The sequence below is a fragment of the Telopea speciosissima genome, chromosome 1, assembly GCF_018873765.1.
Source record: "Telopea speciosissima isolate NSW1024214 ecotype Mountain lineage chromosome 1, Tspe_v1, whole genome shotgun sequence".
NCBI classification, from domain to species: Eukaryota; Viridiplantae; Streptophyta; class Magnoliopsida; order Proteales; family Proteaceae; genus Telopea; species Telopea speciosissima.
The window spans coordinates 2,421,201-2,446,584 of NC_057916.1; the positions used below are offsets into that span (position 1 = coordinate 2,421,201).

General features: G+C 38.5%; 1 protein-coding gene across 2 annotated transcripts in view; it reads left to right on the forward strand.

Moving 5' to 3' along the window:
- The window catches only part of LOC122669236 (DExH-box ATP-dependent RNA helicase DExH11), a 53,962-nt gene extending 34,763 nt beyond the window's left edge, over nucleotides 1–19,199 (forward strand). Inside the window, exons 17-23 of one of the 2 annotated variants that reach the window (XM_043865954.1) lie at nucleotides 6,728–6,837; nucleotides 10,967–11,123; nucleotides 15,911–16,370; nucleotides 17,827–18,041; nucleotides 18,189–18,427; nucleotides 18,716–18,842; nucleotides 18,935–19,199. In XM_043865954.1, the coding sequence (XP_043721889.1) occupies nucleotides 6,728–6,837; nucleotides 10,967–11,123; nucleotides 15,911–16,370; nucleotides 17,827–18,041; nucleotides 18,189–18,427; nucleotides 18,716–18,842; nucleotides 18,935–19,147 (1,521 nt within the window). In that variant the 3' untranslated portion in view covers nucleotides 19,148–19,199. Of the gene's footprint in view, nucleotides 1–6,727; nucleotides 6,838–10,966; nucleotides 11,124–15,910; nucleotides 16,371–17,826; nucleotides 18,042–18,188; nucleotides 18,428–18,713; nucleotides 18,843–18,934 lie in introns of those variants that run through there. The other variant, XM_043865962.1, reaches the window with a different exon arrangement.
- The last annotated feature ends 6,185 nt before the right edge of the window (nucleotides 19,200–25,384 follow it).

Here is a 25,384-nt window from a genome sequence, read left to right on the forward strand (position 1 = left end):
CATCCCATATCTCGTGTTGTTTCTTATAGCTCTCTTTCTCCATCTTTTCGTGCTTTTGTATCTTCTATTTCTTCTATTTCGATTCCTAAAACTTGGCAGGAAGCATCTACAGATGGAAAGTGGAAGGCAGCAATGTTGGAAGAAATGAGAGCACTACATAAAAATAATACATGGGAGCTTGTGACTCTTCCTCCGGGAAAGAAACCAGTTGGATGTAGATGGGTCTTCGTGGTCAAACAGAAGGCTGATGGTTTTGTGGATCGATATAAGGCACGTCTGGTTACAAAGGGGTTCACTCAAACTTATGGAGTTGACTATCAGGAGACCTTTGCACCAGTGGCGAAGCTCAGCACTATCCGGGTGCTATTATCTTGTGCTATAAATCTTGGGTGGGATATTCAACAGTTAGATGTCAAGAATGCCTTCCTCCATGGGGAGCTTGAGGAGGAGGTATATATGGACATTCCACCAGGCTTCTCTGATGACAGGACCAAGGGCAAGGTCTATAGACTGAAGCGTGCACTTTATGGGCTGAAACAGTCACCTAAGGCATGGTTTGGCAGATTTTACAAGGCTATGATTTCAGCAGGTTATAGGCAGAGTAATGCTGATCACACTTTGTTTATCAGACGAGTTGGTGACAAGGTAACTCTTCTCATAGTCTATGTGGATGATATTGTGGTCACTGGTAATGATGGTGATGCTATAAGGGATTTGAAGCTCCTCCTTGGCCGTGAGTTTGAGGTCAAAGATCTTGGTCCTCTGAAATATTTTCTAGGGATAGAAGTTGCTCGCTCTTCAAAGGGCATCTTTCTTTCTCAAAGAAAATATGTCCTTGATCTATTAACTGACACAGGGCTGCTAGGCTGTCATCCTTCAGATACTCCTATGGAAGCTACTACAAAACTTAGGGAGAAAGAGGGTGAGCCTGTTGACAAGGGTATTTATCAGCGGTTAGTGGGCAAGTTAATCTACCTTTCTCACACACGACCTGACATTGCAGTTGCTGTGAGTTTGGTGAGCCAGTTCATGCATGATCCCTATTCTTCTCATATGGATGCAGTCCGTCGTATTTTGAGGTATTTGAAGTCTGCTCCAGGAAAGGGAATCCTTCTATCTCCCACGGGTCACCTTAAGATTAAAGCCTATACTGATGCCGATTGGGCTAGTTCTCCTGACAGGAAATCTATCTCTGGTTACTGTTCCTTTGTTGGTGGGAACCTTGTCACATGGCGTAGCAAGAAGCAGAATGTTGTGGCCAGGTCCAGTGCTGAAGCCGAGTTTCGTGCGATGGCCCAAGGAATTTGTGAACTTCTGTGGCTTAGAGGATTATTACAGGATATCGGTGTTGCTATCCATCTTCTCATGATGCTTTATTGTGACAATAAAGCAGCCATTAGCATTGCTCATAACCCTGTCCAGCATGATCGTACTAAACACGTGGAGGTTGACCGACATTTCATGAGGAGAAGCTTGAGGCCGGCCTCATTTGTGTTCCTTTGTGAAGCTCTTGATCAATTGGTGATGTGTTCACTAAGGGATGGAGTAGCAAGTGTTTCATCCTATCTTAGTCAAGTTGGGCATGCATGATATATATATGCTCCAACTTGAGGGGGAGTGTTAGATATATGGCCAGAATACCGTGGGGGTATTCTGGACCTTTTCTTTGTTATTTTATTAGTTTTGTATTATGTGGTTTAGTCCCACATTGCTCATGTACATATTTTACTATTCTATTATTCTTATAAATAAGAAGGTGCTTGGGATGAATTAATCATCCAAGCATAGAGTTCTAATTCAGATCCACTTAACATATATGTTATGCCAGAGACACTAAATCTCATGGAAAATTTGATCCTCGTGGGTTAAGGTGTATTTTTTTGGGTTACTCTCTAACCCAGAAAGGTTATAAGTGTTACTACCTTCCTTCTCGTCGTACTTTGGTCAGTATGGATGTGGTCTTTCATGAAAGTCTTGCCTATTATCAGTCTACACATCTTCAGGGGGAGAATTCTGGTTACAGTGAAGATGTGCTTGTGTTTCCTCCCCTTGAAATGCCTCCTTTGGCTGTTGCCCAGCCTCCTACCGCTGCTGTCACTTCATCTGTAGGGACTCCTTTACAGGGGGAGTGTGTAGGAAATAATGGTGGTAATGATCATTGTCAGGGGGAGTTGACTCCAGTCCAGAGAACCATCAGTGAATTTCAGAAGAGAATTGACAACTCTAATATCATCACCTACAAGAGACACTCCAACAGAGGGCAGCATCAATCCACTGTGGCACCAATACCTATCCAATTGCCGACCCAGGAGTCAGATCCTCCTCCTCCTTGTGGTGAGATCTCTTCTTCCGATCTACCTATTGCTCATCGAAAAGGTACTAGGACTGGCACCCTGCATCCCATTTCTCGCTTTGTTTCTTATAGTTCTCTTTCTCCATCTTTTCGTGCATTTGTGTCCTCTCTTTCTTCTGTTTCTATTCCTAAAAACTAGCAGGAAGAATATACAGATGGAAAGTGGAAGGCAGCTATGTTGGAAGAAATGAGAGCTTTAGAAAAAAACAACACTTGGGATCTTGTAACCCTCCCTCCAGGAAAAAAACCAGTGGGATGTAAGTGGTCAAACAAAAGATTGATGGGTCTGTGGATCGGTATAAGGCACGTTTGGTTGCAAAGGGCTTCACCCAAACATATGGGATTGACTATCAGAAGACTTTTGCCCCTGTTGCAAAATTGAATACAGTTCGGGTATTACTATCGTGTGCAGTTAATCTTGGATGGGATCTCCAACAGTTGGATGTGAAGAATGCCTTCCCAAATGGGGAACTTTGTGAGGAGGTTTACATGGATATTCCACCAGGTTTTTCTTCTGATAATTATAAAGGCAAGGTGTGCAAATTGAAGCAAGCATTGTAAGGGCTGAAGCAGTCACCTCGAGCATTGTTTGGTAGGTTCCACAAGGCAATGGCATCTGTTGGCTACAAGCAAAGTAATGCTGATCATACTCTCTTTATAAAGAGGGCTGGTGAGAAGCTCACTGTTCTTATAGTGTATGTGGATGACATTACAGGCAATGATGGGGATGATATCAGCCGGTTGAAGAGGTTTCTTGGGCAGGAATTTGAGATTAAAGATCTAGGGCCGCTACGGTACTTTCTTGGGATTGAGGTTGCCAGTTCTTCCAAAGGCATCTTTCTCTCCCAAAGGAAGTATGTCCTAGACTTGTTGGCTGAAATTGGTCTGTTAGAATGTCACCCTTCAGGTACTCCTATGAAGGCTACTGTTCGTCTCAAAGAAAAGGAGGGTGTGTTGATGAAGGCCGGTACCAACGCTTAATGGGAAAACTGATTTATCTCTCACACACTCGTCCAGATATTGATGTTGTTGTGAGTACTGTGAGTCAGTTCATGCATGATCCCTACTACTTGCAGTCAGCTCCTGAAAAAGGCATTCTTCTGTCTCCTAATGGTAACCTACGGGTAGAGGCGTATACCGATGCTGACTGGGCTGGTTCTGCAGATCGGAAGTTTATCTCTGGGTACTGTTCTTTTGTAGGAGGCAATTTGGTCACTTGGCGTAGCAAGAAGCAAAATGTGGTGGCTCGTTCTAGTGCTGAAGCTGAGTTTCGGGCTATGGCACAGGGCATTTGTGAGTTACTTTGGTTGAAAGGCTTGCTACAAGATCTTGGTGTTCCTGTTCATCTTCCCATGATGTTGTACTGTGATAACAAAGCTACGATCAGCATTGCACACAACCCGGTACAGCATGATCGCACTAAACATGTTAAAGTGGACAGACATTTCATCAAGGAAAAGCTGGAAGAAGGGTTGATTTGTGTTCCCTTTATGAAGTCTGCTGATCAGGTTGCTGATATCTTCACTAAGGGATTATCTGGGAAATTGTTCCATCCCATTCTAGTCAAGTTGGGCATGATGGATATATTTGCACCAACTTGAGGGGGAGTGTTAAATTATGTACACCAAAATACCATGGGGGTATTCTGGTCTTTTGGGTGTTTTATTTATTCTTTATTTATGTATTTATGAGCAAGGGTAGAAATGTAATTAGGGCTGTGATACTGTTTAAGTGAATAGTATCGTGAATAGTGTTTTCCCTTGTAATCTCATTTATTATTATAAATAGAGAGCTTAACTGATCTCATTGATCATTCAAGCATTATTCCACAAACTTGTTTTGTTAACATACATCATAGCCGGTCGAATGACAGTCCTATACTCCTATACAAATTTTCTTTAAGCTTTAGGGGATATGTTGATCACACATCACTTCAGATACACCTCTCCACTTTATCCATCCTATTTTAATCCTCTGGGCAACATCTTCCTCTATATCATTTTCATAGTTATCAAGGCGTCGCCCATGGCGTCCAGGCTCCTTGGTCGCCTTGGGCACCTTGCCACCATGGCGGTATCGCCTTGCTTTTTGCCCTTCTAAAACGCCGTGTTCGCCTTCCCGCCTTGATAACTATGATCACTTTCTTTATTTACGATTGAGCCCAGGTATCGAAAATAATCACTTTGTGGAATCTCCCTCCCGTTAATATTCACCTCCTCATTAACTGTCATAGTGTGGCTAAAGTTACATACCGTATATCCCATCTTTATTCTACTTATTTGAAGACCTTTTGATTCCAAGGTTGATCTCCATAACTCCAACTTGGCGTTAATCCTTGCTTTAGTCTCATCCACCAAAACAATATCATCAGAAAAAAGCATACACCTAGGAACCTCATCTTGTATGCCTCTGGTTAAATCATCCATGATAAGCGCAAACAGATATGGGCTCTAGGCTGATGAAATGTATCTTTCTAATTCTATCTTATTTCCTCTATTCTGTCCATATGATGTCAGACATAGTTGTCAAACTGTTGCCTAGGCACCACTTAGGCATCCAGGTGAAAAGTCTGGGCCAAGGCAAGCTGTCGCCTTATTGGCCAAGGCACTTTGGTGTCAGCAGCACATGTTCACCCCTACGACTCGACTCCCTCACCCCCGATAAGAAGGAACAACAACAGAAACATTGCCGCTGCCACTGCCAGTGCCATAGCAGCAGCATAATAAGAATAAAAAGATGAAGACAGAAGGAGGGGGAGGAGGAAGAATAAGAAGATTGAAGAAGCAGTAGCAGTGGTGGCCACAACAACTGCCGCCGACAAAGAAAAGTTACAGCCTCCACCTCCACGTCATCATTACTACCATAAAAGGAAAAAACAAAAGAAAGAGGGAGCATACCTGTTTGAGTTCCAGCGTTACTACTACTCCCTTCAAAGCTGTCACAGCCTCATCGAGAACAGAAATCCAAAGTCAATATTCTTTCGACATTATGCATAGAGCATGTTTCCGGGAGGGCGAGTGGTTTTTGCTCCACTATTCCCCTTGGCCCTCCAGTCCCTGCTTCTAGAATCCATTGCCATCGAGAATGCCCTCAACTCCCTCCCCCCTTCTTTAATTAGTATTTGTGGCAGTATCCATCGAGAATGCCCACAATCCCCCCTTCCTTTCTTTAATAAGATATTTGTTTATCTTATTTAAATTAATATTCTATTTCATTATAACCAAAAGGAACAGGAGTAAAAAATTAATGTACAAGTAAGGCTTCCAAGTCTTTCTAGACATTTTAAAATTGGGATGTTGAGAAATCTTTCGATAATACATTAAAAAATACTAAAGCACCTAGGGAGCCTAGGCGGGCACTTTGTCGTCTAAGCGCTTGGCTGGCCCTCGAAAGCCTTGGATCGCCTAGCGCTTTGACAACTATGATATCCGGTAAGTTTTGAAATTGTTCAGTTGTTTTATCATTTATTTGAAGGTTAGTTGAAGATATTCCCTGTTGTGCATCACTCTTATTCAAACCTATTGGCATCCCCAAGACTTCACAACTTTAGAAGACTAGATACAATTAACTAGTTACATTCGTATGGACCACTTATCCCTCATATAGGGGCATTCAAAATAGGTTCATTACAATAGAAACATAAAAATTGCCAGTCCATTACCCATATAACCTATTAGGCTACTTATTTAACCCATTAGACTTGGATTTGGGTTGTTCCAACGTGTATACTTAGTGCTGGAACCTCTCTTGATCTGAATCACCCAGTAGACTCGAATATGAAATTGTTCTACCTTTTTGGTGAACCATAGACCCCTTTCGCTAGAATGGTGCTCTACACGGCTTTGTCTGTGCATATTACTGTACTTAGTTAAACCTTTTTCTTGGCCTTTTTGAGCAGTAATACCCATGGTGAAAAGCAGAAAGATTTGGGGGCAGAAAAGGTCCTTTATTGTTGTTTAACGGATTTAGCCCGTACTTTGCTTTTTGAGCTCTGCTTCTCTCTCGCTCTCTCTCTCTCTCTGAATGTGTAAATAAATATTTTTTCATGCAAAAAGAAGGCCTTCCCAATTTTCTCGATTTGCCAGATCTCATCTTTATTTTAAAGTGGCAGAGCAGTTTTACTCATCCAGTACAAGTGCAAAAATTAAGTAGGGTATCGAAGATGCCAATATGAATAGCGAACCACCATATACTCAATTCTCCGGGGTCTTAATTAGTGCATTGTTGAACGGTTGAACATGACTTTAATCATTAGCAGCCACAAATATGCATGCTCACTATTTAGCTTGACAATTATTGGTATAAAATGTATGCTTTCTAAACTTTTTAGGTTGATATCTTTGCATTGGTTTAATAAAAGTCTCATGATTGCAGGTGGAAGATATGTTGAAGAGAAGCTTTGCTGAATTCCATGCTCAAAAGAAACTTCCAGAAAAGCAACAACTTCTCATGCTAAAGCTTGCTCAACCAGCAAAAGCTATTGAGTAAGCATGCAGGAAGGGCTATATTTAGCTGCCTCATATTGTATTTTTTACAGAGGGCAGGCCTTGGTGCAACGGTAAGGTTGCTCCATTGCGGGTTCAAGTCTGGAAACAGCCTCTGCTCAAAGTGGGGGTAAGGCTGCATAGGTTATGACCCTCCCCAGACCCTGCAGTGGTGGGAGCCTTGTGCACTGGGTATGCCCTTTTTTATTGTATTTTTACAAGTCGGGTTTGGGTCATATTCAACCCTAAGATTCCAGGACACATGTATGGTCTTCCAGTATGATATTGTATGCTATACGTTGTATAGAACCAACTTTTCTCTTTCGTGTTTATGTTCTGGTTCTGTTAGGTACTTAGGTATGATCGTACATAAGTGAATGTGCTAGGTTCATCCCTCACTTCGTCGTCTAGTCAACTTGATAGTGTTAGGGCTTTGAAGGTACATAACAAGGACTCCTATGTCTGTATCAGATGCCAAACACTGCCTCTTCATCTTGTATATGGACACATATAAGTTTTGCCAGCAGGTGCTATTTTGGACTCCCTATATTTTAACTGACAGTGACTGTGTCTTTGTTATCTCACTTGAAATTAAACCTAGTTCATAGGAAGTTGATGGTCCTCTAGAAAACCATGGAACGAGATCTCGGAAATATCTCGGTTTTTTGCAAAACCGAGACGAGACCAGCTACGATATGGGAGGAGTGCATTGTCTCGGCCGAGATCTCGGTTCGACCGAGACTGAACCAAACTCACATATAAAAAGGCACTGAACTCGACCGAGACCAATCAAAATCTCGACTGCTCTCGGTCGTCTCGCTGGTTTTGGCAGAGAACTTCCATAATACTCCGAAAACTTTGGTTTTGATACCATTTTTCGATGGAAAAATCGCTGGATTGCACGGACATACTTCAGCAAACATCAAACTTGCAGGATCTACTACAAATCGAAAGATTGATGTATTTTACATTTTTACATTCCTAATTCTTATTTAAGTTGTTTTACATTAATTGTATGCTTTGATTGCTTTCTACTACTAAATTATGTGTAGAACAGGGCCTATTAGTACGTCGTAACCTACCAACCTAGGGTCCGAAGTCAAACTCATATTTGGACTTTGATTTTTCAAAATCTGATAGTGCCAACAACAACAAACTCAGCCTTATCCCAACTTAATGGGTTCGGCTCCTTGGATCCAAACAAAACAAGGTAGGGATGGGAAAAGAGGTCTAAAAAAGATGAGATGAGAAATGAAAAATGAAAGCTGAAAAATGACAAATGAAATATGGGAAATAAAAAGAAAAATGAAAGATGAGAGGTGAAAGTAAGAGAATAGAGGCACAACCCAGCAAGTCAAGAGAATCTCAGCTACGTGGGGTCTGCTACATGGATCCTTGCCCTCCAATAGGCTCTATCTGAGGTCATACTTGGAACAAGACCTAGACTATGCATGTCCTTCCTCACAACTTCTCCTATGTTCATTTTAGGCCTGCCCTTAGTTCTTTTAGCTCCTTCAATCGGGATCATATCACTCCTTAAAATCTGATAGTGCCATTGTGTTTAAATGGCCCAAAATAGGCTGTATACCAAGTTTCATGACCAAACTAGGTCAAAAACCCACCGAAACCATGGAACAAGTTCAAAAAAAAAAAAAGTGTACCAGCTCGGCGAGATCTCGGTCCAACTCGGTTTTCTGCCTGACCGAGTTGGGGTCCGAAACCGAGACCTCGAACCATGTGGGAAACATGATTATCTTTCTTCATCCATTATTTCTATGTTCGTTCATTATTATGTAATTTCTATCATTAATATATTTCACGTGCTCATCTAAATATTTTAAAGTTGTATTAAACCAAAATATCGTATGGTATTATAAAAAAGGGAGTGTCTAAATGAGACCTCTATAGGTGTATTTAGAACTTGGCAGCTTCATATAATTGACCTTTATCTTATTCCGAAAAGTTCTTTAAGTTAGGGGTATAAAAGGGGTTTCAAAAATCATTTGAAAGTGACATCATTATGTTATTATCAAAAGCTATCATTATCTTGCACATTTTTCGAGGATACATGTGAAATGACAGTATGTACCCTCGTAGACTTCTGATCTGCAAATAGCTTTTGGAGCATCTCCATTATAGCAACCATGGGATCGGGTGGGGGGTGGCAGACCTGTATTCAGCATTGGATTGCCATGTTCATTTATGGCTCTGATACCACTTAATGTAGTCCTAGATAGGTAGGAGACCTACTAGGAGCCAAACAAACCAGGACCTGTTGAGTTGTTGGTTCGATGGGGGTAGATTTGAGGATTTAGGTCAAAATTAGGGTTAGGTTTAGGGTAATGAGGATGGATCTTATATGGTAAAGCTAGGCAGGTTTATAGGAGTCTAATGAGCTAGGTTTAATGAAGTTTGAATAAGGAATTCAAAAACAGAAAATTAGGGTTTAGGGTTTTGGGACAGATGAGAGTGAAGGAATCTAGGGTTTAGAGATGGATTTAGGGTAGGGGCTTAAGGTCGAGCTCTCTAATGGTAGAGAGGGTCACTCGGCCAAAGTTTGGTGAGTTTTTGATGGTTAGGTATGGCTGGACTATAAGTCAGGGTTTTAGGGTTTAATGGGAGTTGAGGGGGATTAGGGTTTTGATGTAGGAGGGCTTGGGGTTCGGATCGAGTGGAGGGGGTGATGAGAGGGTACTGTGGTTAAGATTTAAATGAAATTGGATGATGGAACTGGGCTGGACAGAATGTAGATGGTCTAGGGTTTAGTGGGTCGATTGGGTATAATGGTGGAATGATATTGAGGATTGATAGGGCTAGATTTAGAGGACTAGGAGAAGAAGGGGATGATGATTAATGCTAAACACTTATTTGGAGTTGCAGGTCTTCAATGGTGGCAGCTTGAAGACAACTAGAAACAGGTCCTCCCGATCTACAAGATGCAAGGAGTCGATTGGAGGTCCACCAATCCCTGCACCTTGATAGGATCCACAAGGCAACACTCATGATGGAGCAAGGCAGCAAGCAGTAGGGGAGCCTCCCACAATTACTTTTTTTTTTTATAACTTGGCCAAAGGCCTAATACCTAGTCAGCCTAGGAATTTGAATCCCAAAGCTGATTCCTATTACAAAAACAAATCACTCCCTCAACATAAATCGTGGAGGGGTGGGACAACTTAATTAAAAAGATTAAAAGCCTAAAACAACTTAAAAGATTCCTTGACGACCAATAGAAATAAATCACTTAAATTGGACCATGGTCTGAACCGGTTCAATTTAAGTTTACAATTAAACTGAAAAATAAACTAAGGCTCCAAACAGGCCCTAATACTAGGGCTTCTTCTTCTTATGCTTGCGGATGTAGGCCCTTGGATATGCATCACCCTTTATCTTATTCCGAAAAGTTCTTTAAGTTAGGGGTATAAAGGGGTTTCAAAAATCATTTGAAAATGACTTATCATTATGTTACTATCAAAGCTGTCATTGTCTTGCACATTTTTCGAGGATACATGTGAAATGACAGTATTTACTCTCATTGGAAAAAAAGTGTTATACTAAAAGGGGAAAAAGGTAAGGTTACAAATCTATTGACACCTTCGGAGGTGGCAATAAAAAAAATCCCTACAAGAAAAGGGTGTACCCAGTGCACGAGGCACCTGCCACTACAGAGTTTGGGGAGGGTCATAATGTACATAGCGTTACCCCGCTTTTCCAAGAGGCTGTTTCCCGACTCAAACCTGCAACCACTAGGTCGCAATGGAGCAAGGCCCAACCTCTTATGGTATTATCATTTGGGTAAATTGATTTATTTTGATACATTTATGCTGGTACATGGCAGTAGTACAGCCTAAAGATTTATTCTTTTTCCATTGCTATTTCACTTTTGAATGGATATAGTTAGGATACGTTAACGCCTTGTCGTGATTATATATTGGCTATGTTACCTAGATTTAGCTCCCTCGCTTAATTTCGTGCCCATATGTATATACATGGATTCATTGTTATGTGCTTTTCTTTTCTTACAGATGTTTCATATTCACATTTGGATCTCTTGATCATTCATCTTCTTTTGCATGTTGTTTTTATCATTTTTATGTCCATGTTTTTCTCACACATCGTTGTATGCATGCAGATGCATAAAGGGTGAACCTGCAATTGAGGAATACTATGGGATGTTAACAGAATCTGAGAAATATGGAAATCGTGTATTGGAGACAGTCATGCAGTCTCAAACAGCACAACAGTTCCTGTTACCTGGGAGGGTGGTGGTTGTCAAATCACAATCAGTAGTGAGTACTTATTCTAACAGTCATATAATCAATGTGGTATCAGGACTTTTCAAGCGGCTATGCTTGTGGTTTGTTGCATTTAGAGGGGTCAATACATAGTAGTCCCTAATGGCAACAGAATAATCCTTAGGGGGCTGTTCTTGTTTCTGTCAGACAATTTTTTAACTGTAGCTTACTATCACTGGTAGTGAATAATAGAATCATGTGTCGGTTAATTTTTGATGAACTGCCCCCATCTCATTTTGGAATTTGTAATCATTGATTGTTCAGATTTGGTATTTCATCAAAAGATCCATTTTTGGTTCTTCCTTAATTGCTACACAAATACACAATTACATGGACTAGAGATCCTAGCCAAGTCAACCTTAATTTAAGCAAATGAAGAACCAGGCCAACATTTGTTTCTGCTTAGAGAAGGATTGTGATGTTTCTTTTGAAGCAGATGGCCGATGGAGGAAAGTGTCACCATTTTGGATAGCTGAACCCATGTTTTGTTGAAGTTTCCATCCTAAAAGGTTAAACTATTAGGTGGAGAGGCCCAACTGGTATATGAAACCATCCAAGATCTTAGTCCAATGTGGGATTTTTTACCAACAGTCCCCCTCGCGTGCTGCTCCTCTGTTGTGTGGTAGTACATGTGGCACGAGTGGCCCATCTTTTGGCTGACCATACACAAATGTATTATTAACATAGTGGGCTTGATGGCTCTAATACCATGTTGAAGTGTCCATCCTAAAAGCTTAAGCTTTTTAGTTGGACACTTCAACATGTTCCAACTTGAAAAGAGACAAGACCCACTAGGTCAAGATATTTTTTTTCATGATGATTCATTGGGTCAAGATTTTAAGGTCAAGTATTTCTTCTTTTTCTCCTTGTATACTTTTGTTGGACTTTTTGTAGGCACCATCTTCTCTAGCCTTTGGTAGGACAAAGTTCAGATTAGAGAAGTCCAAATATCGAATCACAACCTGTTAGGGTTATTAATTAAATTTAAACCTCGCATAAGTCAACGTTTTTATTATAACCTCTTATGCTTCTGAACTCCATGATGTTTCACACCTCAACAGCAGCATTATTGTTAGATAGGATATTCTTTGAGCAAGTTGGTAGGGCCACCACTTAGCCCGAGGAAAAACCAAACCTGATCTGATCATACTGCTTTGATGCCAGTGATCCAAACGGCTTGATTCCTCTTGTCCACCGGGGGGGGGGGGAGGAGGGGGGAAGGCTTTTCCTAGCGTCTTAGGCCTTGTGGATCCTACACAAGGATGCTTTAATTTTTTTTTTCTATTTAGTTGGTTTTGGCAGTCCATACTGTTTTTGGATTCGATTTTTTATTTGGTTTAGGAAATGTGGTGTTACATTATAATTACTTTTTTGCAATCCTACTTGCAGAATGCCTAAAACGGTGTTGGTATTTTTATTTAGATTGTATCACTTCCTATTTGGAGTCTGAGTTCCTAGTATGGGCAGGAATTGAATTTTACAAGAAATTATAAACAGAGGTGTGCTCTTAAGGAATTTAATCTCTTCTTCCCTCTTGTCTCTTTTCTACTTCAATTATTATTATTATTGTTGTTGTTGTTGTTGTTGTTGTTGTTATTATTATTATTGTTCTTGTTCTTGTTATTATTATAATTACACCCAGCATAATATTCAGCCTCTCTCATCTCTTTCACTCTGGACCACCATTCAAGCACCACCCCAGCTGATTGATTTCTTAATTGAGGAATCAGTTTGGCTGCACCATACCAATTACCTCATAGTCATACCGTTCACAAGTTAAGAGATATCAAATCTTTCTCAATCACTTCATCCATTAGCCCCTACCTTCCACTCATTCAATTTTGGTTAATTCTTCTCTTAATTTGATTAGTTTTCTACAATTTTTTTTTTTAGTTTCTCATAATTAAAACCCTAGTTTTGCATTCTTTTCATAGATTTCCTTTTCCTTCCCATTCTGTATGTCTGAATCCTATTCTTGGTAACCTCCCCCTCCCAAAATAAAAGAGAATCCTATTCTTGTTGGAACAAGTGTGACAAAATTCCTATTCATGGTTTGATTTGTCCTTACATGATGATTTTTTTCTCCTTTTGGTGTCAATTCGAGGTTGGCTCCCAAACTGCTACTGACATTTACAGCATTATCATCCAACATAGGGAAATTAATCAGGGACTTCTTGGTTTTTAGGTATTTTCTCATGATTTAAATTGCTTTATCATACAAAGGTCATCCTCAAGGATCAAATTTGTACACTTTTTATACATAAATTTCTTGTGCTGATGATTCTTTCTTAGCCTTCAAAGAAATAATTAGGCTATGTGTATATATATATACTCAAGGATCAAATTTGTACACTTTTTATACATAAATTTCTTGTGCTGATAATTCTTTCTTAGCCTTCAAAGAAATTATTAGGCGATATATATATATATATATATATATATATATATGTTGGTCTAATAAGAGGAACAAATCAATATGGGAAGGAAAGGAAAAGATGGCAGACTTTATCTAAAAATAGGGCGTTATTGCTGTTCATTAAATGAATTAGACGAATTATTGTTAGTGAGACAGATTAGATGAATTCATAAAATGAACAGCTGCCACTTATGGAAGAAACTAAATGTAAAGGGCCCAGCAATGTTCAACATATTGGGAGCCACCAGATAGACTACTGCTGAAAAATATCAGGATCAAATAAATATTGACCGTCTGATCTTGTTCATGATGTTTTTAACATTTACTGAACTTTTTCCCCACCATTAAAATGCACATATAAAAACTGATAGATTTTTCCTTTTTTTTCTTTTGGGGGGGGGGGGTGGGAGATCCTTTCAAGCTTGTTTTGGTCTAGTTACTCTTTTAAGCGGAACCCGAATAATGATCCTTGAAGATGAAAATTGGCTACACAATGAGATCAATTTTCATGAATGCTGAAGTCAAAGATACTAACAGTGGGCGAGCCTTGGCGCAACGGTTAAGTTACGCTATTGCAACCTGTTGGTTGTGGATTCAAAACTTGGAAACAGCCTCTCCTGCGTAGCAGGGGGTAAGGCTGTGTACATTTGCCCCTCCCAGACCCTGCAGCAGCGGGTGCCTCGTGCACTGGGTTTCTCTTTAATGCTGAGGTCCAAGATATTGTCCACAAAAGGAAAAAGAACTCACTCAGTCTCACACGGGCACACAAGCACACACGCATACGTACATACACACACACACACTTGTGCATGGGACTCATTTTTGACATGCTGGATCAGTTGGACAGTCTGGGCAAAGTGGGTGGCTTATATGGCCCATTTACACTAGGCCAAGAAGCACTGTTCACCCTAACCTTGGATGAAGAGGAGAACCTGAGAAACAGTGGGACAAAACTACTCTTTGCCACCTACTCAACAATGGCTGAACGTTACATGCTACAGCATGGTCAGAATTGATTATAGTGTTTCCAGTAAATGGATTAAATTGAACACAATTGGCAAATTTTATGAAATTGAATCAATCAAATACCAAGGAATAAATTGTTAGGGTGATTCATATAGATGCAAAAAGTCCTCTCCCCCCATGAAAAATAATAAAACCCTCCGGTCTCTCAACCCCCCCCCAAAAAAAAAAACAAAAAACAAAAAACAAATAAAGAGGTTTGAATGTGTGATCAAGCAAACCAAACCAAATCATCTCATGGAACATGCATGAGATGCTATATAGTGTCTGACAATGGCCAAAACAAGAGAAATGGGCTGATCTTTGCAAAAACTCAGGACAAAGATCTTTTGGGGGATTTTTGGTGTCTGCTCTGGTGTGAAATGTTGTCCCCTCTCTCTCTCTCTCTCTCTGTGTGTGTGTGTGTGTGTGTGCATGCATGCATGTACAGCCATTGTGTCTCTGTCCGTTAGGTGTATATATCTAGGCAAAATGAAAACTAAAGCACCATGGGAATTTGGATGAGTGGTGAAATGTTCCTTTTTCAATGTATTCTGAATGGCACCACTACTATTTTACAGGTTATGTACATTAACGCAAACCACAGACAGCCCAATTCAATAAAATTTAAAAAATTGGGTTACTCAGGTTTGGTTAATGTTAGTCTGATGAGAGTCAGTTATGTTAGGACTGACTTTCTTCAACCTGACATTGGTTTGGCCTCATCCTCCTGGTCCAACTGTGCCCGTTACAATCCTAGAAACTGGACTTCTGTCACACATATTGTCAAGTTCTACTTGTGTAAGACTTTAAGCCGAGCTTTAGATTTACTTGTCTTCATTGAGGAATATTGACCACTTTATGCTATATGCTATTCTTTAAAAATGTCACAACATGGGAATACAAGGTGAACTTTTTGGAGGCAAATTTTGTACCTGATTTTTCATTTGGTTGATGAATATTCTTGAATGAAAGGGAGAAATTTACACATTCTATCATGTAGTAGACTTAAGTGGTCAGAAGCTTAGAATATGTGAGCACTGGAACAATAATGTCTGCTTCTTCTATAAACAGAATTTTTTTTCGTCTAGAGTTGTGATTCAGTTGTCAATTATCAGAGGATTTAAATATAGTAGCTTTAAATTTCCTGCAACAAATAAGATCATTTTTCTTATAACTCGTGCATATACTATATCCATAGTTTGTATACTCTAAATTATGTCCAGTAAGGTGTATGGCAATTTGTAAACCTCTCACGATGGTTTAATTATTTTGAACTGTACATTTGACATTGTTTTTGGTCACTCAAAATGCTATCGTTATCCCTAATACTGTAAATATTTTGGTTGCATGTATATGACAGGCTGAAGACCACTTTCTTGGAGTTGTACTGAAAGCACCTTCTGCTAGTAGTAAGCAATATATTGTTTTAGTACTGAGGCCTGATTTGCCATTATCTATGCAAGATCCTTCAGTCAATGGCATATTGCAAGGGAAAGATAGTAGCAGTTCTCCGCAAGGGTATTTTATTGCTCCAAAATCAAAACGTGGTGATGAAGAATACTTTTCAGGTGTCAGTTCTCGCAAAGGATCGGGTACTGTCAATATAAAGTTACCTCACCGTGGTAGTGCAGCTGGGTTGAATTATGAAGTTATTGGTGTTGAAAACAAAGAGTTCTTAAGCATATGCAACTGCAAAATAAAGATTGATCAAGTCCGGCTTCTTGAACATAACAACAGTGCTGCATACTCAAAAACGGTTCAAGAGTTATTAAATCAGAAATCTAATGGACAATACCCTCCAGCTTTAGATCCAGTAAAAGGTATGGTCCTTACATGCTGAACATTGCATTAGTACAATAAATTCATTTAGGTCATATGTAAAATTTTATAATTTTATATTTTAAAGCTAATTTGGTGAGATTTTGCCCATTTGAAAGAATGCACAAGGAGTTGTTTCATGCCAACATTTCACATTATGCCCTTGCTAGCCATTCAAGTATTTAATATGCTCTGAGTAATGTATCTTTTCATATATTTTTTTTAAATTGGGTTCCCATCAAATACTATGGCCCCCAAATTAGAGTTCATAATAGGTGGGAAATCATGATCAATGAGAACTATTTTCTTGATTGCTGTTTGGGGTGGGGTGTAATGTACTTTTAATTAAATTGGGCTTCCCATCAAATACTATGGCCCCCAATTGTGATGAAGTGGGTTGGATTGAAGGCCCAATTGTGATCTTTAGCTGATGATAATGGGTTGTCCAATGCTTATCGAGACACACAAAACTTATGATTGACAATGATGGAGTTGTATAAATTTTCACACCCACCCACCCATGTGTGTGTGCAAAGATGACCATGCATGTGACATTTTTTAAGGTGGCATTTGGGTTGGCCAGCTCTTCTTGCTGATTTAACCGAAGAATTACCTGCCCCAATGAGCAGGTCTCTTTTTCAATGTTTTATAACAGAACATTATGTTTGAATAGTAGGCCATACTTTTTCTGACTGCCCTGAAGATATTGTGCATCAAGAGTTGATATGTTGGAGTAGGGCCTCCTGAATAAGATTTCAGCCCTGTTTATACACTGTACGCTTACTGGCTATGGTTCTGGTGTATAACATGAGTTTCCATTCCCTAAATTCCAAATATTGAAAAGAAAACTTCTGTCCCTGATTGGACTCACAGCTTAGAATGATCTGTGACATGGCATGATTTCCAATTGAAATTTGCTCCCCCATAAAAAAAAAATGGGACTAGTTTTCCTTTCTGAGATGTGGTTTCTTTTGAGCCTTTGTTTTGTGTTGTCACTGTTGCATAACTTGCATTGTTAATAGTGGGTGTTTCCTGTAGGGATTTTGTATCTTCTCTCTCTATCAGTTGCTTAATATTTTTTTAAAAAAATAATTGTTGCTAATATGCAATACTTGTCAAATTTCTCTATAATGCTAATCCTTTTCCTATTAGTCATATTTGTTTTTCAAACAAAGGGCATTATTACTTTTCTCTGGATGACTATGTTCCTGAATCGGAATGAATGGCTCCACTTGGCTTGTTCACAATTATGTGTATACACTGTCTTATGTATCACACACATATTTACTCATTAGTTCTTTGTTTCAAACAATTAATTATCATCCGAGATATAATTTTTAGTTGTTTTGTTGGTTAATGGATGGCAAAATGCATGCTCTTTGAATCCAAAATGGGAATTTTTTTTTATTTTCTTAACCTTATTTGGAGGATAAGCTTTGTAATGGGAACATATTTTAGATCTGAAGCTGAGAGACGTGGATCTCATGGAAACATACTATGCATGGAACAATCTACTGGTAAAGATGGCTGGGAACAAGTGTTATGGATGCATAAAATTTAAGGAACACATTATGCTGGCAAAAGACCTCAGCAAGCATAGAGAGGAAGTGAATGCACTAAAGTATCAAATGTCAGATGAAGCACTCGAAAAGATGCCAGATTTTCAGGGTCGGGTAAGTTGTCTCAAAAATTGCATCTATTTAGTTTCTTATGCTTGGTATCTGGTTAATGATAAATGTGTTCTTTGCTGTTAATTTATCTGATTAGTACCGATGCATGATATCTGAGTCTTATTAACATCTTGTCTTGTGATTTTGCAGATTGACGTGCTAAAGGAAATTGGTTGTATAGACGCTGACCTTGTAGTTCAGATCAAGGGCCGTGTGGCATGTGAGATGAATTCTGGGGAGGAGTTGATATCAACAGAGTGCTTGTTTGAGAACCAACTGGACGACCTTCAACCAGAAGAAGCGGTTGCACTTATGTCTGCTCTTGTATTTCAACAAAAAAACACTTCTGAACCTTCGCTAACTGACAATCTGGCTAAGGCAAAAAAAAGGTTATTTTCTGTTCTTTTTTCCCCCTTACTCTCACCTCTTAATTACCAACTAGTAATACGCAGTGGATTTCCATATTGCTTCTTGAGGTCATCTGAACTAAGCTTCAGTGAATTGGTTTCAGCAATAATTGAAAAATAGCCCTCCTGCAGTAAGCTTCACTGAGTTAATTGCTGGACACTAATATCAACCAGATGGATTCATTTGAATTTCTTATTTACCTCAATATTGATTCAATTCGATGTTTGCTGTCTGATTTTCTAATTTTCGTTTTTTTTTGTCGACACTAGACTGTATGATACAGCGATAAGACTTGGGGAGCTACAAGCACACTTTAAATTACCAATAAATCCTGAAGAGTATGCACGAGACAATCTAAAGTTTGGCCTTGTTGAAGTAGTTTATGAATGGGCAAAGGTTCTTTTTTGTCTTTTGTGTTCCTATGCTGGAGAGACCCGCTTCTGATATATTAAAGTGGCTCACCACACTCTTCTGATGTCTTATGGCAGGGTACACCATTTGCTGATATCTGTGAGCTTACAGATGTTCCTGAAGGCCTTATTGTGCGAACTATTGTCCGCCTTGATGAGACATGTCGTGAATTCAAGAATGCTGCAGCAATTATGGGTAATTCTGCACTCTACAAGAAAATGGAAACTGCTTCCAATGCAATAAAACGTGACATAGTTTTCGCAGCTAGCCTGTATATTACTGGAGTGTGAAGTACTTATCAAAGCTCCTTTGCGTATGTGTAAAAGACAACAATAAATATTTTAAAGAAATGTGGAAACAAAGATGGGAAGTCAAGGTGTCCATGTTTTCTGCCACAGCAAAACTCTGGTGATTTAGTGTAATTCATTAGAGGCTGATACAGTGCTCAGTAGTACATCTTTGTCCATACCGAAATGAAAAAATATTTATTTACTGATTTTGAACTGAAGATATCTCATAGGCGGGATTCCTGTAATCATTGGTTAGTGAATAGTTTAGGGATTAAATTACGGGAAAAATTGTTCTGGTCATCAGACCAGAAAGGAATGTTTTTGGTCTGAAATAATCCACTGTGTACATGGCATTATTACTCCTATTGTATCGAAACACCCTTGAGTTCCATTCACCTGTCATAATTATGAGTAGTTCAGAGTTTAGACTTTGATAGATCGAATTGGGATCCTATGGATGAAGACGTGGTTTTGGGATTTGTGGTGATCACATTATCTTGGAGAAAAATTGGAGTTCTCTTTTCTCAGGAAAAATAGTTAACAAGTATATTAATGTGAAAAGTAAACCATAATTTTCCAGCCCTGTTGGCTACATGACTCCGCTGTTGAGATATAAAGCACAAACCTTTAAAGTTTGAGAGTCTAAAAAGGGGCGGGGGTTGGGGGGGGGTGAAGTTCATAGGCCTTAAAAGTAAAGCTCTATTTGCTGTTTTGAGTATTAGTGTGATTTTCTGAAAAGCAAGCCAATCAACATAATGGATTGCATCATTAAGCTCTACTATCAGATTCCAGTTTTATATGATAATCTCTTGTGCTTTTGGTGGTAGCAATCCATGTTAGTGTTTTGAAAATCAGGATCAGATCACTGACAGATCTGGATCGGCTGATCCCTGTTGTGGCTGATTCAGACTGGTTTGTCGCCGATCCTAACCGAACCAATCCCATTGAATCTTGATTTTGGGTTTTTTTTAAATCCCTGATCCACATGGTTCATTTGGTTTCAGCGTCTCTATTATTGCAAGAGCAGTGATTCAGAGATCTGATTGCCCAGTCCGATGGTGGGTCCAAACCTAAAGTATTCTCAAAGGATCATGAAATTGTTCCTCAACGACAATGGTCACATGTCCAATGTCTATGGTGAGTCATGGACTTCCATCTGCGGAGTACAAATATATCTAATTTCAAATTTTCAATGCAGAGCTGATTTCGATTGTAGGATACTAGGAACTTTTAGTCTTACATCAGTATGTTAAGGTCATTGGTGTCTTAGTATAATTAAGCTCTCTCCACTTAATAACTAAAGGTTTTGGGTTGGACCATCTAACATGGTATCATAGCTTTATGAGTCTTTATATGTATGCAGTCATTCTGCTACATGAATGAATAATTCCACATCGGTTAAGTTTGGGATTTTTGGCGTCTTTGTATATTGTTTGAGCCCTCCACCTTAAGGTTCAAGCTTTTGGGTTGGAATCTAACCTCCAACAGTTGTAAGGGTGAGAAAAAAATCCATTTGAAAAAAATAGGAAAAAGAACGCTACCTGGTCACATGGCTCCTACGCTAGAAACAGGAGCATGCAGAAGTATTGCACTGCCCCCCATGAAATCAAAGATCGCATCTACGTTGATGTCCTTGCATGTGCTTTCATTGGCCCCTACATTGGTCCAAGCGCTAAATAAACAGACAATGATCTCTTGCCAAAAAATATATATATAAACTTTGGGAGAAAGAACGCTACTTGGTCGCATGTGGCATGTGGGCCCTGCGCATAAACTTTTGTTTTGACATTTTCAAATAGTAAAATGCTAATGTTCCACATTGTAAGACTATTTCACCAATACATTCATTTCGCTCACGTAGTTATAATGATTAGATTATTTTGATTGTTAGATAGATGAGCGTTCCTGGTAAGCTATATGTCAAATTTGATGACTTATCTCAATCATGTGGGTAAAATCATGTGTTTGACTTTTTCTTTAATTTTCTATACAATCCTTGTTTTTCAATAGAACTAAATTTTTAAACAATTTTCAAGGACATTCAAGATGCCATATTAGACTAAAATTAATATGTATAAATTGATAATGACTCAGTTTGAGTGCTAGCAATGTAACATTGTAGCAATAAAACACCATCTCAAGTACTGCTCGCTCCAATGGCTTTAGGTTGTGACTTGTGAAGGTTGTTTTGGGGTTAAAAAGGAAAGGGAGGGGGTTGTAAACAAAGGAAAAAAAACAAAGAGATACAATAGACCTTGGGACCTATCTATCTATCAGATTTCAATCTCATTCGAGTTGCCATGTGTCGATAAATGTGCACATACAAGGTAAAATTATAGGATAAGACCCAAATACCCCAAGGGGTCAGTTCAGTTGGCAAAAGACCAATCCTCAAATAAGAGGTCATGAGTTCAAACCACCTTGGGACCTATCCCCTATCCCCTATCCCCTATCCCCTATCCCCTCCCCCTATTAAAGCTCTCCAATTCCTAAAAAAAAATCTTAATAAACAAAGCAAATAATTTTCTCGTATGATTGTTGATACCCGACGTGTGCTCACCTGGTGCAAGGGCCAAGCAACCTGGCAGTGATCCCCTCCCATAAAGCTAATACTATAGATATACTCATATACATACATAAGAAGATATTTGATTGAATTAATATAAAATTTGACACGTCTAATTCAAACATATCCTCTCTATCTAATACTTTGAATTCCCACATCATCATCCACGTAGCTCAAAAATGATGAACTCTTCAGGAAGGGCTTCTTTAAAGGGGCCTTGCAAAATAGTTTAATTCCAAGTATATTAAAATTAAAAAAATAAATAAATAAATGAAATCAATGGTCCACCAATCCTACACGCATATGAGCTCTACCGTTAACAAATTCTAAGTATAAAAAAATTAAAAATAATTAAAAATAAAAAAACTGGTGTGGGAAACGCTCTTATTCCTTCTATCTTCCTCTCACCTCCCACGCGATTTCTTCTCTCTCTGTCTCTCCCTCTCCCTCCTGAAGGCTTTCCCACTATGTCACCCCTCCTCAAAATGCGCTCTACGGCAAACCCATAAAGCCCAAAAAACTGTGCTAACAACCAGAAGTTCAGAACCCCCAAAGAAATATCAGAAAAATAAAACTTTTCTTTTTGATAGAATTTTTTTTTTTTTTGGGTGTTTTCAATGGTGAAACCACCATCTCTATCTGGACCACTACTGAAGGTCTCAACAGACCCAGACATGGAGATAGCTCAGTATCTTGTTCAGCTAAGCGAAGAAGATATCAATGAAGAAAACGAAAGCAGCAATAGCAACATCTACGAAGGCAAGAACAAAAACAGGGACAAGACAGAGGAGGAGAAGAAGAAGAAAGATCAGAAACAAAACGATGATGTATCTTCTTCAATTTCAAGCAACACAGAAGAGATTATTGGTATAGAGAAAGAGGTTTTGCAACCAAAGAAAAGGCGATACCGATCAATTGCTTCCATTTACGGGTCGACGAAGCCTTTGGAAATCATCCTTCAAGCCAAGAAGATAAGAATGAGAAGTTAATTAAACTTAACACTGAAAACCCAGTTTGGATTTTGGTTTATGATGGTGGGTTTTGGTTGGATCTTTGGGATTCAGTTTTTTTCTTTCAGAAATTACGAGAAAATTATGCTTCTCTGTTCAGTGTCTTAAAAAAACCCATATTTTTATGAAGGGTGTAATGTAACTAATTAATACCTTAACCATATATTCATTACTTCAATCCTTTTTTCCAATCGAAAAATTTATTGGTTTTTAAAGTCATCATTTTTTTATTTCTCATCCATGAAATGTGTTCAATAGTTAATGTGAGGAGCAGGTTTTTCCATTTTTTGATGAAAGGAGGTTCTTCCATTTGATCAATTTTGAAGCAAAGGAAAGAAGGTGATAACCTATGTGGGCAATTGGTTCCTTCTTTCCTTCTTTACGTGTCCCAACTTCTTACTTGCAAGAAAGTTCAACCTTTCTGTCATGAAGGAATTGTTGGAGTCTTTGAAGCAATATATGATTTGGGATTGCAGCTTTGCAGGCAATCAAGACAACCCATTGCATGAATCCTTTCAATATTATCACTGAGGTTTTAATCTTCTCACCCTCATACACCTTAGTAGTTAATAGTGGGTTGGTGGTAGAATGTGTCCCCACCCGTCCCCATGTGGGTAGCAGATCTGAACTCACTCATTTTGCCCTTGAACAAGTAGGTCTTACCATTCCTCAACTAATTTGTTACTTTAATTTTTTTGGCTTTTTAGTATCATATTTTTTTTAATAAGGGTATATCATGTCATTTCACATGTATATTTAAAAAATATGCAAGCCAATGATGACTTTTGAAAATGACAAAATGATAAGTTACTTTCAAATTTTATTTTTTTTTTATAAAACTTTACAATTATTTTTGAAAACCCTTATTTTTGTCTGACTTAAAGAACTTCTAAGAATAAGACAAGACAATCAAAATGTGTCAAGTTATCAATACATCTATACAGGTATCATTTAGACACTAAGTTTTGGCTTCCATATTTTTTCTTAACACATTGCAATAGGGTTTGGCAACGTCTAACACTCTAACCCAGCAATTTTGACTAGTTGAACATTAAATATTCAAAAATGATGCTTTTTTTTTTTAACTTCAATCTAATACAAATTATTTATCCAAAATTACAAAAAAAAAAAAAATTATTCATATATATAATTAGAAAATTTTCACTAAAAAAAGTGATGAACTATTTCATCCTTGGACCCAAAACGAAAATGGTGATCAAAATAAAATTTATAACATAGGCATAAGCTTCAATTCAACAGTTGTGTTGGTCCATGGTCTTCGTTTGAGCTTTGTACAACTTGGGTAAGAATGGTATAGTTCTAGGAAGAAAAAAATTCATTTAGATGTGAGGCAGACATATTTTTGTTGTTGTGTGGGGAGATTAAAATCCTCTGCAGTGCACCGATATGGCGGTGCGGTCTTGCAAGCTTGACACCTGGATGATGCAACATTCAACGGTGTCAAGCTCGAAAAGAAAAAAAATAAAATAAGTACAATTGAGCTTGAATCGTTGAATATTGCATTATCCACGTGTCGAGCTCACAAGGTCACACTGCACTACACCGCCAAATTGGTGCACCGCAGAGATTTTTTTATTTATTGGAAGGGGGTGTTTTGAGGTGGAGGATCTTACATTTAAGAAAGAAAGAAAGAAAGGAATTTGATTAGAAACACTTTATAAGTTAAAGAATTAGAGAAAGAGATTCCAACAAATGACTCTACGGTTTCTTTTCCTCTTAAAAGTCTACCTGGATTCTAGCTTTGGTAGATATTATTCAGATAAATGATCAAATTAATGATATAACTATATGCTGGTTTTTAAAAGGGATTTTCTTATCAACGACATCTCTCAAAGTGCCAAATCATTTGTAATCTCTTTTTTTTTTTTTTTTTGTCACTTTAGTATAATATATAATTTTTTTCAATGAGAGTAATATTATCATTTCACATATGTACTAAAAAAATGCATATGACTAACACCTTTTGATAATTACATAATGATATGTCATTTTCAATTTATTTTGTAAAACCCTTTTATACCCTTGCCTTAAAGAAATTTTGGGAATAAGACAAAGGACAATTAAAAGAAGATATCAAACTCTAAATAGACCTATAGAGATGTCATAGACATTCCTTTTTTTAAATGACTAACCAAAGCTTGAAAAAATGTTTTTCATAAAAAAAAAACTCAATAAAGATAAAGGGTGAGCGTTCTTTATGGGGGAGTGTGGCCCATGCATGCGCACATGAGGCAATAAGAGGACATTAGAGTATCATGGGGGGTGAGATTTCTACCTTTCATTGGTAGCGGATGGTCATTCCCCTCCCCCCCCCCCCTCCCAACTGTGTCTAAGCGTGGGTGATACACTCCCCACATAGATTCTCCAAAGATCAATTACAGCATGCACACATTTCAACAATTGCTACTCTATTATATTCTACGATGTTCATTTTTATGTCAGCAAGAAAGGGAAATAGAGCCAGAGAATTTTGTTATTGTTAAAAGGAAAAAAGAACTATGTTCGAGAGTGTGGCCTCCGCCAGCACTCCCATGATTCTATCTCTCTCCTCCCCATATGAAAAGAGTCAAAAGACACCTCAAACCCCTTGTTTTGAAGAGGAGAGATATAGACACATGGGATTGCTGGCGTAGGAAAAAC